Raw genomic sequence first — 13,317 nt, 5'->3', positions numbered from 1 at the left:
AAGGACAAGTCACGGTCATGGAGAGCCAGAAGAAAAATCTGATGGTGGTTCAGAAAGGTTTTTTCGAGCCTTTTTACATTTGGGCATCTCTCAGAAAACAAGCTGTGGTTTCCCCTGCAGAGGAAACAGCCTCAAGGCAGCAGACACTGAGCTCAGCTGGCCAGGGGCTGCAAACCTCTCCCTGCAGCGCCTCAGCATTACCAGCAGTGCCTCGGGGTGTTTATCTAACCTGCTCTTAAAGATTTCCAGCGACAGAAAATCCAACACCTTTCCAGGCAACCTGTCCCTGCACCTGTCTGCTCTCACTGTTTGTTAGAAAGGTTTTCCTATCATTACCCTGAACTCTTTCAGCTATAATTTAAGCCCCTTATCTCCCTGTGAACACACAGAACAAATTACTTGCCTCCTCTTTGCAGCAGCCTCTTAGTATTTGAAAACTGCTCTCTCTCCTTCTCCTCTTTAGGCTAATGCCAGTGCTCCTGGTGTTTACCCTGGTCATGCTTCTGATGTCCAGGAGTGTTGGTGCTCCAGTAGCTACTCTGCTGAGTAGCACCCATTAAATTTTGCTGGTGAACCAGGTGGTGAGGACACTTGATAGAGGTGCAATTTTCCACACCAATCAGAAAATTGCAGCAGCACATTTTCCAGAGCAGGCTTGTTGCCTGTCTAGCAAATTAAGTGGGCTTCAGAAAACAGGTGGGTTCAGTGGTTTCTGAGTGGTTTTTCAAGGGTATTTTTCAGCCTGGGAGGTAGAGAGATCTGTTGAACACCTGAGATCAGCCCCAGCTGAGCTTCAGTTACAAAAGAAACCCCTAAGCAGGGGAAATCACTGTCCAGTGACACTGATCGTCAGATGGCCTCTCATGATTTAAATTGCTGCTGTTAAACCCCCCAAAGCCCCAAGATTTCTTGGAGAAATTGCAACTCATTCTCTGCGTACTTTAAACTGCTGCATTTAATGTCCTAGCACTGTAGTTAAGAATTCAACAATAGAATTAAACCACTAAAGGGCTCTGTGCTCCCATTTGGCAGGAGGTACCAGCCACAGGAAGGCAACCGAGCCTCTGTGCCCTTTTCTCAGCTTTAAATAACTGCATTGCTGAAGGGCACGGCCTGGGAGAGGGCAGCTCTCAGCCCCAGCACCAGCCCCCTCTGCCCTCCCACTGGCCAAGACCCCTTCTGCCCAGGGTATCCTTGAGGAAGAGAGTTCTGCTCTCAAAGAACCAGATTTTGTCTTCAGTTCCAGTCTATGTGAAGTGCTCAGCATTTGGGGTGCTGAAGTCTGAATGTGCAGTAAATTCTCCCCTGCTCCCCCATGCCCATCCTGGCTCAGAGAGAGCAGGTGTGGGGGCACTGCCCATTGTGCCCAGTTCCCCTCTGCAGACATCACTCAGAAAAGATGAGTAAGAACTGATCTGTGCTGCTGCTGCTGCTCTTGTCTTTGTTTGGTTTGATTGCAGTGGACAAAAAAAAGTTTGGTTTTTTTCTGACATCCAAGCAGCAGTAGGTGCTTAAATGGCAAAAAATGAACCCCCAGTTGCTGCTTCTTGAAAACTGTTGCATACGTCTTTACTGTGCTGATTAAACAGATCTGCTGCTCTGTATTAAACAGGGAATTAAAGCACTGTATTTGCAATTTTGTTACCAAATTACAATTCATAAATATTTGAGAAAATAAGAGCATTTACATATAACATTAGTGAGAGTGCAGTTGCTATCAAAAACTAGAGTACCATGATATAAGTAACAGTTACTTCATAGCAGTATCCTAAAATGACAGCACATTGAATCCACTTCCTCTGTCAAGATATATTTTTATTAAGGGTCAGTATAAACTTCAAAAAAAACCTTGAATCATTTTTGTCACTATCTACCCAAAATAGCAACAGTCTCTACATTGAATGTAGCTGAATTTTTAAGTAGTCAGCTTCCAGGCACAACACAAATACCTGCCATTTATAAGGCCATCAGGTAATTTAAATTCATGAGAGTAGCTGTAAACATGTATTGATGTTTTCAGCAGGAAAATGCAGCTCTGCATTATAGGACTAGATCCTGGAAAATACTGTCTACAATATTTTGGCTCTTTCTTTCATTGTAAATGTAGAAGTATGAAAAACATTTAGCATCTAAAAGTTCTCTATACTTAATCTTTTCCTAAAAGGTAAACTCTTCAGTTATTACTGCAGTAGTGCTTATTTCAAACATGATACTAATTTTCCCAACAGCATTATCAAGCGCATTCATAAGTGCACACTTTCTAACATAATGATACATGGAGCATCCATGTAGTTATTTGAGAGTGAGCAGCACTAGAAAAGCAAAATGTTAAAGAATTTTCTGGACAATGGAGGTAGGAGTGAAAAATTCCAGATTATGCTAAGTTTTCTGGTCTGCCTCTGCCACCACAGATTTGGTTCTACTTTTATCTGACAAAAGAGATTTTCAGTTATTTTTTCACTCCTTAAACTTTGTTGTGATAGCATTACCTACTATGTAGTAGTGATCTAAAGAGTGTATGTTTCAATCCAGTATTTTAACTGTCTTCAGATGTGGTGAAAGCATGACATGGTTGAGCCAAAAATACCTATTAATGCAAGCATAATTTGGAGTATGATTTCTTATGCAAAAATAAGAATTTGTAGCTCCTATATAGAAAATCACCAGGATTATTTTACTTTACAAGACATTTTGGACTATCACACACACACACAATCACACTTCTTTCATTTTGAAAGGGACAGTCTTCCACAATGTGCAAAATTAGGCAGACAGTTCCAGTCAGTAAGTCTGTTATGCTGAACTGGTTAGCTGTCCCATTCTCCATTATTCCGATCATTGTCCTCCTCTTCTTCAGAATCAGCAGACACTTTCTTAATTCTCTGCATGGCTGCTTTAATGCTTCTCTCTAGGTCATTAGGGGACCCTTTACTGACATCTTTTTCAGTATCTCGATTCACTTTCCTTAGTTTAACTCCTTGCCTTATGGCAGAGAGGATGCTGTCTTTCACAGAAGCATAGGGGTTTGGCTGTTCCACTTTGCGAAGATGAACTTCACTGCGTTTTAGAGAAGCCAAAACTTCATCCATGGAACCTGCAACAGATGAATCTATTGTTACCAGAAGAAAGAACAAGACAACCACACTTAGTGGTATAAAGCCCTACCCAAGTGCTCAGGGCTCTCCCTTTAATCTGTACTAAAGACAGGAAAAAGAATGGTCTCTTCCAGAACAGACTCTTTCAAGCTTCTGCAACAGCAGGCTCTGGAACTGCTTTTGAAAAGCAGTAAAGCTTTTATATCTTGAATTGAGAATCCAACACTTCTTCAACACTTTACAAAGTGGTCCTCTAAGGAAGATATTATACACAAAGGATGATGCTTTTTTCATTACAACTTTATGGGCTTTCAAAAAAAATTCACTGAACCAAAAAATCTCCTGCATTCTCCATTATAAACAATCTTCCATCCCTCCTAGCTTGCTCAGAAGCCTGCTGAGACCATCAATTGCATTTTTGCTCAGCCAAGAGAAAAATAAAAGGATTTGAGTAGAAGGGCTTGAAAGTGCACCACTGAAACCAGTGGGAGCCAGCTCAGGCCCTACACAGGCAGGTCTTTTCTGTACAGACTTAAAAAACAATTCCCATTTTACAACATGATTTAAATCTCAGGTGTATGTTTCTGAACTTCAGACCATGAAGGGCACCATACTGAGAGAGCTTCCACTAGTCCTCCTGATACACACTAATTTGTGTTTTACTCCTTCTGTTGGATTCTTTGCTGCTTGCTGCAGACTGTCAGACAGGGAGGCCGTGTCCCTGGACAGCAGTTGACTCCTACAGCAATAGGTCCAGACCATCTGTGCCTCACAGCCAGAAGTATTTTTGCCATGCGCAGTGCACACAGGGTTATGTGATTAACATCAAGCACTTGAAATGTAACATTTTGCTAAATCCTGTGGTACCTTCAGAGACTGAAAAGGATCAAGCAAAGATCCACCAGGTCCTCTTACAAAGCCTACAAGTAAGAAAGCCTTAAGTCTATTAATGAAATGGGCTGCCTTGTAAAATACTAGTCAGGCTAATAAATCATAAAAAAAGCCTCTCCTGGCTCTTCACATACAAAGACACAAGTAGTCCATAACAAAACCAAACATGTTTACGAAGCTGTTTCAGGAAGTTCCTGTGGCACTAATTTAGCAATTACTATTACAGCTATTAACATGATGGTTTTCTTCAAGAAACTGGTGTAAACAACCAATCAGATCTCTCCTTGAACAAAAAATAATTTTTCTTATTCAAAAATAATGAAAATACATCAATGTTAGGTTGTGAATGGCAGCAATATTAACTACCAGCAAGGCTGTTCCAACAGCAATCTGACTACTCTGGTGTACAACTCCTGCTGCTAATTAAAGCTTCTTAAGAGTATCCATGGTAGAGTTATCCCACGGACATCCCAGACCATAGTCTGCACTGGATGCACAGTAGTTTGCCATGGGAACTCGACTGTGTATCAGCCCATCAGTTGCTTGTACGTCCCCAAAGCTTGGAAGAACTGAAAATGCTGAACTTTCCTTGGTATTTCTGCCTGTGGTTTGCCTCTTAACTGAGAGGATACAAAGGCTGCTTAGATGTATTGTGAAGACTCTGAAAGGGAAAGGAATCTACCACGTTTAAACACATTCTTCATTCTAGCATAAGCTCCACTGTGAAAAACGACAGAAAAAATTGCTGCCTTCCAACTTAGATCAATCTCCCTGACACAGTCAAAATATCCGCTCGCTTTAGAGATAAAAATAAGCCTGTTAGCAGGATGTAACCGGTGCAGCCTTGGGAGGCTGCTGAGCTCTATTCTCATTCAAACTACTGTTTCAATTGCCGAGTTCAGCCTTCAATTACACCTGCATGATCTTGCTAACAAAGCAAAGGTGTAACAGAGCAGAATTTCTCCCCTAGGAATGTATGCCAAAACTATTGACCTGCCTTTCAAATCCTGGTTGAATCCTACGCGAATTCTTTTAGGAAACCTTTATTTAGAAACCAAGCAAATTGTAAGTGGACACGGGCTGTGCACACCTTAGAAATGCAAGCAGCCCAACTGCTAGATCTGTAGTACATAAATCAGAAACACTAAATTGCAGCCTTAATACAACTACAAATTTACCCAGCGGTCTTCACACTGGACAGGTGATTAATCCTCAATCAAAATACCAGATTCAGTCAAAGTTCCAAAATTGTGGCAAGAACAAACCCAGCAATAAAAGTTGCTTCTCACCAAACAAAAAGAGTAAACCTCCTTTCCTTGGAATTTCTTCTGACACATTCCTACCAATTGCAGCTGTGGGATGTTCAGTCTCATGAGAAATGCAGGTCCTGAATTAAGATCTCTACAGAACTATTAGTGTTGTGATTAAGCATGGTTTAAATTAATTTCTAAGGCCATACTTAATACATATGCAGAGATTCAAGTTCAACTGTGCTAAAAGATTGACCTGTCCCCTTTGACAGCACTTCACAAAACATGCCAAGCCACACACTCCAAGTCCAAGCATCATGAAGTGAAATCATTGTTACTCATTTAACATCCTGAATTATGGTCAGTGTTATTTTATGTGGTTTTTTAGACCAAGCTTTCCAAGAGCTTCATTCTCTCGATCAAAACTACACACTATTCCTGTCCAGAACCAGAGGGAGGGGGAACACAAAAATATAGGAAGTGAAAAAAGCACCAGCCGACGTGAGTCCACTTACCTATGCAATTATTTATAGACGTCCTGGGTGAGTCATCCTGTTTGTGCAGTGCAGGGCTTTCTGAGGGGCTATTGGAGCTGAGGGGAAGTGGTGTATCCTCTGTTGCTGGTGGTGTCTTTAACTGGAGAGGTAAGGGGGGAGGTGGGGGAGGAGGGGGCAAGAGAGGAGGGGGCAAGGGAGGAGGGGGTGGAGGAGGAGGTGGTGGTGGTGAGGATGGAGAGACCAACAGTTCCTTGCTGTGCTTTTGTTGCTCTGTGTCACCACCAGTAAGTTCTGCATCACCATCACTAGCAAAAATCTGGACAGGGATATCTGCTGGGGTGTTCTGGCACAAAGCTTTTGATTCTTTGGCTTCAATCAGCAGTATGCTCTGTGGCTGCTCTGGAGCTGCCCTTGCTCGTGGTGAGGGTGCAGGGGACAGTACTGCTGGGGATGAAGGTGGAGGGGACAGGACTACAGCCTGCTCGGTGATGTTTCGTGGCAACTTGGGACTGAGAGGCTGGGGACGAGATGTTTTCAGAACAACATGAGCTGGACACTTCTGAAAAAAAAAAATCAGAAGGCAGGAGGTCACATGTCCATTGGACTGGCCAAAACATCAATCCCAAAGAGGTAAAAAGTCAGAGAGTACAGACCTCTCCCACTCCCCCATTCAAGCAGAAAATTCAACATTGAATAAATTTAAATGAATATCAAAATATTTCTTTCAAAGACATTTTCTCACCTGTATTCTTTGCAACAGGTTCCACACCTGGAAATTATATTCTTAGTGGATTTAATCCTCTTGACTCATAACACATAAACCTATTTTAGGCTATCCAAAACGTTGTCTCTGATTTGGACTGTGCTCACACGTGAGCTATGACTACATTCTGACATTGTATTTTCACATCATTTAGGACTACTGGAGTTCACAATACTTGCCTCCCTGAATGCTTTCAGCCTCTCCAGTGTTTTCTGACGTTCCTGGCTTATCCAAGCCTTTTTCTTTTTCTCCTCCTCTTTTTGCTTGTCTCTCTTCTGCATTAAAACACAAGTAAGTGAGCCTTAGTCTGTGAAAACAAGCAGCTGGGAGATTTTTCAAGGCTGCAATTCAGTACTCACTATCTGTATGCTGTGATGCTGCTGGAAGCGTTTTTTGCTCTCTTCTGCCTGTTGCAGTCTCTGCCGGTGGCTTGCTTCACACTGATCCTGGGAGAAGAGCAAAATTCAGGCAACTCTCATCAGTTCACATTCACTGTGTACCATCTGTGCCATTAACTCCTGTGCACAGGTCACTAAATAGCAACCACGGTTGCTATTTAGCAGTGCCAAGAAAGATGGCTAAGCTCAACTAGTGTCAGATGTGAGACCCTGATGGTGAAGTCTGTGGGAGTCCTTCATGGCTAAAGCCAGTGGGACCTTTTGTTTTCCTAATTAGTCATATTTTTATTCATGCTGCAGAGAAAACATACCCAGACCTGAATTGACCACTCTGTCTTATACTTTTGCTAAAAAAATAATAGAAGAAATGGGAAAAAAAAAAAAGAAGAAACAAGCTCTGAAGAAATGTCACCCAAGTACCAGCTGGAGAGAAGGAATGCAAAGACATGAGGAAGAAGGCAAGAAGGAAGCTAGCAGGGCATTACAAAAATACAAGGTTTCTTTCCCCCTGTTTCTTATTTGCCATAGGTCCCAAGTAAAAATGCCAGGGAAACAAAGGTATGGGAAAGCACAATGAATGCCTAGCAGGGGTACTTTCTGTTAGTAAGAAGTGCCACAGAAAAGCTGCAGGCTTCAATATTTTCTCTGGGAGTCGCTATTTGTCTCTGTACAGAGGGGGATTATCCACATGGCTGGACAAGCATTTGCAAATCATCTGGCATTTGGCTTTAGTGTTATATAACCCATAGACAGCAATTAAGGAAATGAAAACAGAAGCAAAAGAAGTGTTTGCCAAGGAAGCAGTTGCAAGCAAGAGACAATGATGGCTAACAAAACATTTCCAATGTCATTCCCATTTTGTCCAGGCTAGTGACGGGTAAAAGGTCAGACAGACTGGGACCTAATTTCTGCTCTCTGCTCCAGCAGGACTGCAGGTGTAAGGTAAGCTCAGCCTACTGGGAAGGTTCATGAGAGTCAATTTGTGTCTTCCTAGTTCTGCTCTGGCTAGGAAACAAAAGAACTGCCCTTTGCACAGAACTGAGAGGCTGGAGAGAGAATTGCAGCAGTTAAGTTTTCCCCTTCCCTCTGTTCAGAGGTAAAAGTATTAGCGTGTGGGCTGTTCAACCACTGCAGCTTCCTTCATGGAAGGCCAGGCTTCCTCCTGTACTGCAGATATTTTGAAAAGGCTGCTAAGGCAAAGCTCCAGCTGGCCTCAACAGGGCTCTGGTAAGGCTAGCTGATGGGGGAACACCTGGGTCTCCCAGGTAACTTTGTGTTCTAAGTCACATGCACTTGCACCACACCGCGGAGTATAAAGCTGGCTTAGAATCACATTGCCCCTCTTTCTGTTTGTGGACCTTGGCACTGAGTTTGAATCATCCTGTATGTTCCACCCAAAGCTTCCCTAATTGTTTCCTGTCCATCCCTCGTGAGTCAAGATATCAGCTAAAGAAAATGCACATCTCCAGGACTGCATTTACTTTTTTGTTCCTGAGGTAGGCTCTCCTCGCACAGACAGTCCCACGCTTTGTCTCCAACTGCTTAGTCTTCTGCCTCAGCATCGTCATTTCTGACAAGTTAGCGTAATGTTGTCCCATTGTCTGTTCAATGACCTTGAGCTCCTCAGGATTTTCACATGTATCATAGTAAACAACTTCATCCTGTTTCTCTAAAAAGGCATTTGGCATTTTTTAAAAAACCAAAAATTGCCACAGTTATTTAAACATTTAAAGAGCTAATGACATTTCAAAAGCCATTGAAGGCAGTGAGTTAGTTATGAGGAAGTGTAATGCTCCAGAGCCGAGCTTGGTCCTTCACAGTCTTATGCAAACATGTCATGTTACTCACAGGGGTGCTTTGCAGGATCAAGTTTATGCTGTTAGCATTTGTTATTTAGCTTCCTCTTTCAAATGTCTCTCTGTGTTTTAACTCCTACCTTCACCAAATGGAGTTTTCCTGGAAAACCGACGACTGTTCTGATCAACACTGGGTGTCTTATTTTACTATTTACCACATTTTAATTATGCAACAAGCAGCAGCAATGTTTACTTCACAGTGCACATGGTAACAGAATTCATAAGCTCAAAGAAGAACAAGACTGGTGCCTAATTTGCTCATAAATACGTCACGATGAGACACTTAAACTGGAATATAGCAGCATTCAGGTACCATTCTAGCCAAATCACCTCTTTTTGTCATTATAGGATGTATTTTGTAACTTGTACACATTATATTAGAATAGATTATGATGAATTACAGGACCTATTTCAGCAGGTTCACGATATCCAGTTTCTACGCATAGATCTTGTAACTGTGAGAGCAGTTAAGCACTGTCAATATAAGTTATTCCACATGCTAAACCAGTGCATGCACATATCACAGCTGCTGGCAAGATAAGCAAGCACTGTGGTGTTTTTTTAAACTTGTGCCATCAAATTAGTGTCTAATTAGTTAGAGGACAAAATATCAGATGGTGCCATGGTGCCATGAATGTTTTCCAAAGATGCTTTCTACTATTGAGACCCAAGCAGTGATATCCTTTTTTTAAAAGTGAAAACAGAGCAGGCTATATTGCTCCTGTGTTCTGAATATGTGCTTAAATAATTGTTTATTCTCACCTTTTATCTGCCTCTTTATGGTGTCCAACTGTACAATAAGAAGCATCTCTTCATGTTTCAATACTTCAAGCTGTACATTATATAACTCCAGCTGCGTTTCATAATACTGTATTTCCAGCTCCTCCACTACACTTAAGTTCTCTTCTTGTTCACCAAGACTCTCCATCTGTATAGCCCCAAACAAAAAATAAAATAACAAAATATGCACACATGAAACATGCCTGGATGCACAAGTACCTGTAAAGAGCCTGGCCTAACTGGCAGCTGCTTAGATGCTTTGGTGTGGAAACAACAGAGCATTAGAAATGGCTTGGAGCAGAAACTCAGAACAGCAGAGAGTCTTATTTACCTAAAGTGTAAGTTTATCTCTAGTCTACCAGGAAAGACCTCATTATAAACCACACAAATGATACTACTCCTGAAAACAATTACATATGGTGCAGTACACTACTCTTGGAAAATAAATATCAGGTACTCCTAGTGGCAGTTAGAGGGCAAATCCAGAAGATCAGAAGACTAATATTAAATATTTTCATTTTTCAGTGTCCTCTGAAAATAATATCTGGGTCTATCTCCCTAAAACTAACAATTTCAAAGGTTAATATCACAAATGCTAACATGACATTTGAACTGTAAAAGCATGTATCTTAAACTTTGCTAAGTGTCCTCAAAAATGCAGGAGCAATTAAAAAGACCCTGAAGACATGCGTTTTTCCACAACTTAAAACCATGCTGAAAACCAAAACTGTTTCATAGACAAAGACTTCGAAAGTCTACTCCCATGATCACTTTGGTAGGTTTTGATGAGCCCTTCACAAAACAGTGACAGAAAAGGAGGCTTTGCAAGGTCTTACGAGTTTCTGAATGCCAGTTCTCTTCTGTTTCAGGCACAACTCTCTTGCCCTCAGATGCTGAAGGGTTTCTTTTGCTAACATACATTTCAGGTTTTCTAGTCGTGGCAAAGCTGATGCCCAGGCGGTTTTACCAAATCTTTCCTCATCTTGTTCCATCTGTTTGTGCATTGCTGTGGATTAAAACATTGCAGTAAGACATGAGAAATGCAGTGTACTAATAGCCCTTGTGCGTTTCTGCAGTACTAAAAATGCTGATCCAACTAAACAATTTTGGAAGCTTCTTTAGAAATTACAGGATTAAAAGGCTGAATTTGTGATCTTATACATGTAAGTAAAATACTTTGTTGTACCTCGGAAACATGCCTTAACAGTTGCACGGAAACCTACTCAGCTCACATGCTGAAATCCTTGAGGTTTGCATATTAAGTGTTAAAACTTCCATGGGTTTTGTGCAGAGCTTTGCAGCCATGGGTCTCATGCTTTGATAATATTTATGTGCAAGACAAATGCAAGTTGTAAACCAAATTAGCTGAAAGATATAAATCTTAAGCGAATAAAAGGCTTCTTTCTTAAGCTGGACACTCATCCTAACCTCAGGTTCTGCAGATACATAAGAGGAGCTCTCAGTTCCCTAAGTCGAGTATTTACACAACCTTTTGTGTAAATCATTTTGATTACCTGCCAGAGCCTTTACAGTTTCTTTGAAGTAGTTCACAGTGATATCCTGAATGGAGCACACAGCACTCTCAGCTCGCTTAGTCCATTCTTCAGCATCTTTCTGCAAAGCTGCCACTCTTCTAGGCCCCAACTTATCATACTGCAAAGACTTCTGCAAGGACACAAAATTCCCGGTTACCGCCTGGTTTCCACAGAGGTGCAGCTGCACAGTAATATACCTGGGGACGTTCCAAGCAAGGCAGAGCATGGTGGGAAACATGAGCTTCCCCTCACCTGTCACAACGTGAATCACTGTCCATGCCTATGTATTGCCTTGTTTCTCATTCTCTAGGCTAACTCAGAACCTTTGTTTCCCAATCTTGACCCCACATTTATTTCTTAAAATATTTTTTAAACTATCATCTTAAAAATCATATCCACCATGACTGTTTTTAGTTGTTACTAAAAGTAACTCAAACCCACTCTTCTATGTGCAATGTTCCCTTCTATTTTTCCCCACGTGTTGACAGCACATTGCACTGTCAGGTTCTCCAGTTTGGCAGTTCTTTCACACAGGAACAGGGATACAGAAAAGAAACATAAGAGAGTATTTTCAAGTCCACAAAGTGTACATGGGTAGAAGACTAGTATTCAAATACTTTTTTAAAACAACTATGTTTCAAATAAGCCTAAATATCCCTTAGAGGTTTTTTTTAATACAGAACAAATTTTGCTTCATTTGTTCCAATTTTCACTTTAATTTTCAGAACAGGACACTGGATATTTCACCGTTATGGATTTAGACCTTCAGTATCCAAGCACCTTAGTCTAAGCTTAAAACCGTTCTGCTCTTTTTGAGAACATCAACAGCTCATTTTAATTTTAACACACTATTTAAGGAAAAATCAAAACAGTAAATGGCTGCCATTTCCAGGGGCATCATAACTTTCAGCATGTGCTTCCAGTTTAAAATGCACATAAAACTAAATGAATGCACTGACAACTGACATGTTCTTAATCTGTACTTGTAGCAGGTTGTAGCAGCAATAGAAAACTTCTTTGAGTGGGAAGGTCTCCTCTGTCTTCTGGTCTACCAGCACAACTGAATTAACCAGGTGCATCAGCATTACTGAGGGAGGACATTATCAAAGTTGTAAACTAATCCCACTGAAGGCGGCATAACAAAGGCTACTTAGATCTCTGTAAATTCAGCCTCCCAGAGAGCAAACCCAGGAAGGTGGAGCTTGGGAATATTTTCCTTTTAACTGGGACACTGGTGGGAAGACAGCTGCAGTTTTAGTCAAGCCAATACCAGGGATTCAGAAATCCTCTGAGAGTAGCTCAGCCCTAACTCTGAATTTCTCAGTCACGTTTGATGGCTTGGCAGGGGCAAAAAAAAGTAGGTACAGACCAAAGTAAGGAATGTTATGTGATGTGAGTTTAAACTGCTCCAAGAGCAGCTGATGCCCTCCTATACAGGTTGGCCTTTCACTCTGTAAAGGCAGACTTACCAGGATTTCCAGTTTGTACAGTGTCGCCAGCTCTCGCATATCTCTGAAGGGCTGCAGTAAATACTGGTAGAATTGTGTTGCCATGGTGACCAAATCCTGATAAGCTTCATCTTCTTTTTCATAAACCTTCATCAAAGCTACCATTGTGTCAGTACTTTTATGCTGCTGCAGAACCTAGTGGGATGAAAGGTAAATCAGACACAGCTGCTTTGCATTCGTGTGTGCTGGATGCTGAGGGGCTACTGGGGGAATGACCTGTAGTTCCACAGCCAAGACTTCCCACTGCATAGGAGGTGTGTGCCAGGCATTCTGTGGCCACCCCAGCTGAAAATATCTTTGGCACCACCCTGTTAAAGGCACTAATTGCTGCATATTGCATTAGGAGACTGCAAGGAACATCATGCCTAGGGCCTGCACCACAGAAATTCTAATAACTGTGTGCAGATGACTTTGTTGCTGCTTTTTATAAACATAACTGGGAATCTTGGGAAGTTAGTGTACTGCAAGGACAAGCAAGGCATTCTTAAACTAGCTCTTGCATTGCTTCCACAATTACTAAATGCCTGCTAATGAATTTTTGGATCCAGAATTTCTGACCTCGGGCACAGAAAAATCATATTGACATTTAAAAATAAGAATTCAAAAATATATTTCTACACCAGACAACCCTGCAGTTAAATTCCTTTAACTGCTGTACAATGTATAATAGTTTATTCTAACCTCAGTTCTAATGATATTACATTTTGTAATTCATAATTCTTTCATGGAACTGCTGCCTTCCTA

The 13,317-nt window shown here is 41.4% G+C and overlaps 1 protein-coding gene across 2 annotated transcripts in view; it reads right to left on the bottom strand.

Annotated features, from left to right (window-relative positions):
• Positions 1–1,604: 1,604 nt before the first annotated feature.
• Positions 1,605–13,317, bottom strand: part of WHAMM (WASP homolog associated with actin, golgi membranes and microtubules) — a 25,144-nt gene continuing 13,431 nt past the window's right edge. For both annotated transcript variants that reach the window (XM_051796597.1, XM_051796596.1), the window contains 9 exons: positions 12,535–12,708; positions 11,045–11,195; positions 10,367–10,536; positions 9,513–9,678; positions 8,376–8,563; positions 6,856–6,942; positions 6,676–6,771; positions 5,752–6,292; positions 1,605–3,094 (listed from right to left, as the gene is read on the bottom strand). In XM_051796597.1, the coding sequence (XP_051652557.1) occupies positions 2,808–3,094; positions 5,752–6,292; positions 6,676–6,771; positions 6,856–6,942; positions 8,376–8,563; positions 9,513–9,678; positions 10,367–10,536; positions 11,045–11,195; positions 12,535–12,708 (1,860 nt within the window). In that variant the 3' untranslated portion in view covers positions 1,605–2,807. The remainder of the gene's footprint in view (positions 3,095–5,751; positions 6,293–6,675; positions 6,772–6,855; positions 6,943–8,375; positions 8,564–9,512; positions 9,679–10,366; positions 10,537–11,044; positions 11,196–12,534; positions 12,709–13,317) is intronic.

Source organism: Manacus candei, unplaced genomic scaffold (genome assembly GCF_025592945.1).
Source record: "Manacus candei isolate 608988 ecotype Guabito, Panama unplaced genomic scaffold, ASM2559294v1 h1tg000046l, whole genome shotgun sequence".
In the NCBI taxonomy this organism is placed as follows: Eukaryota; Metazoa; Chordata; class Aves; order Passeriformes; family Pipridae; genus Manacus; species Manacus candei.
The sequence above is the reverse complement of the archived record's forward strand: the minus strand, read 5'-3'. Positions and strand labels throughout refer to the sequence as shown.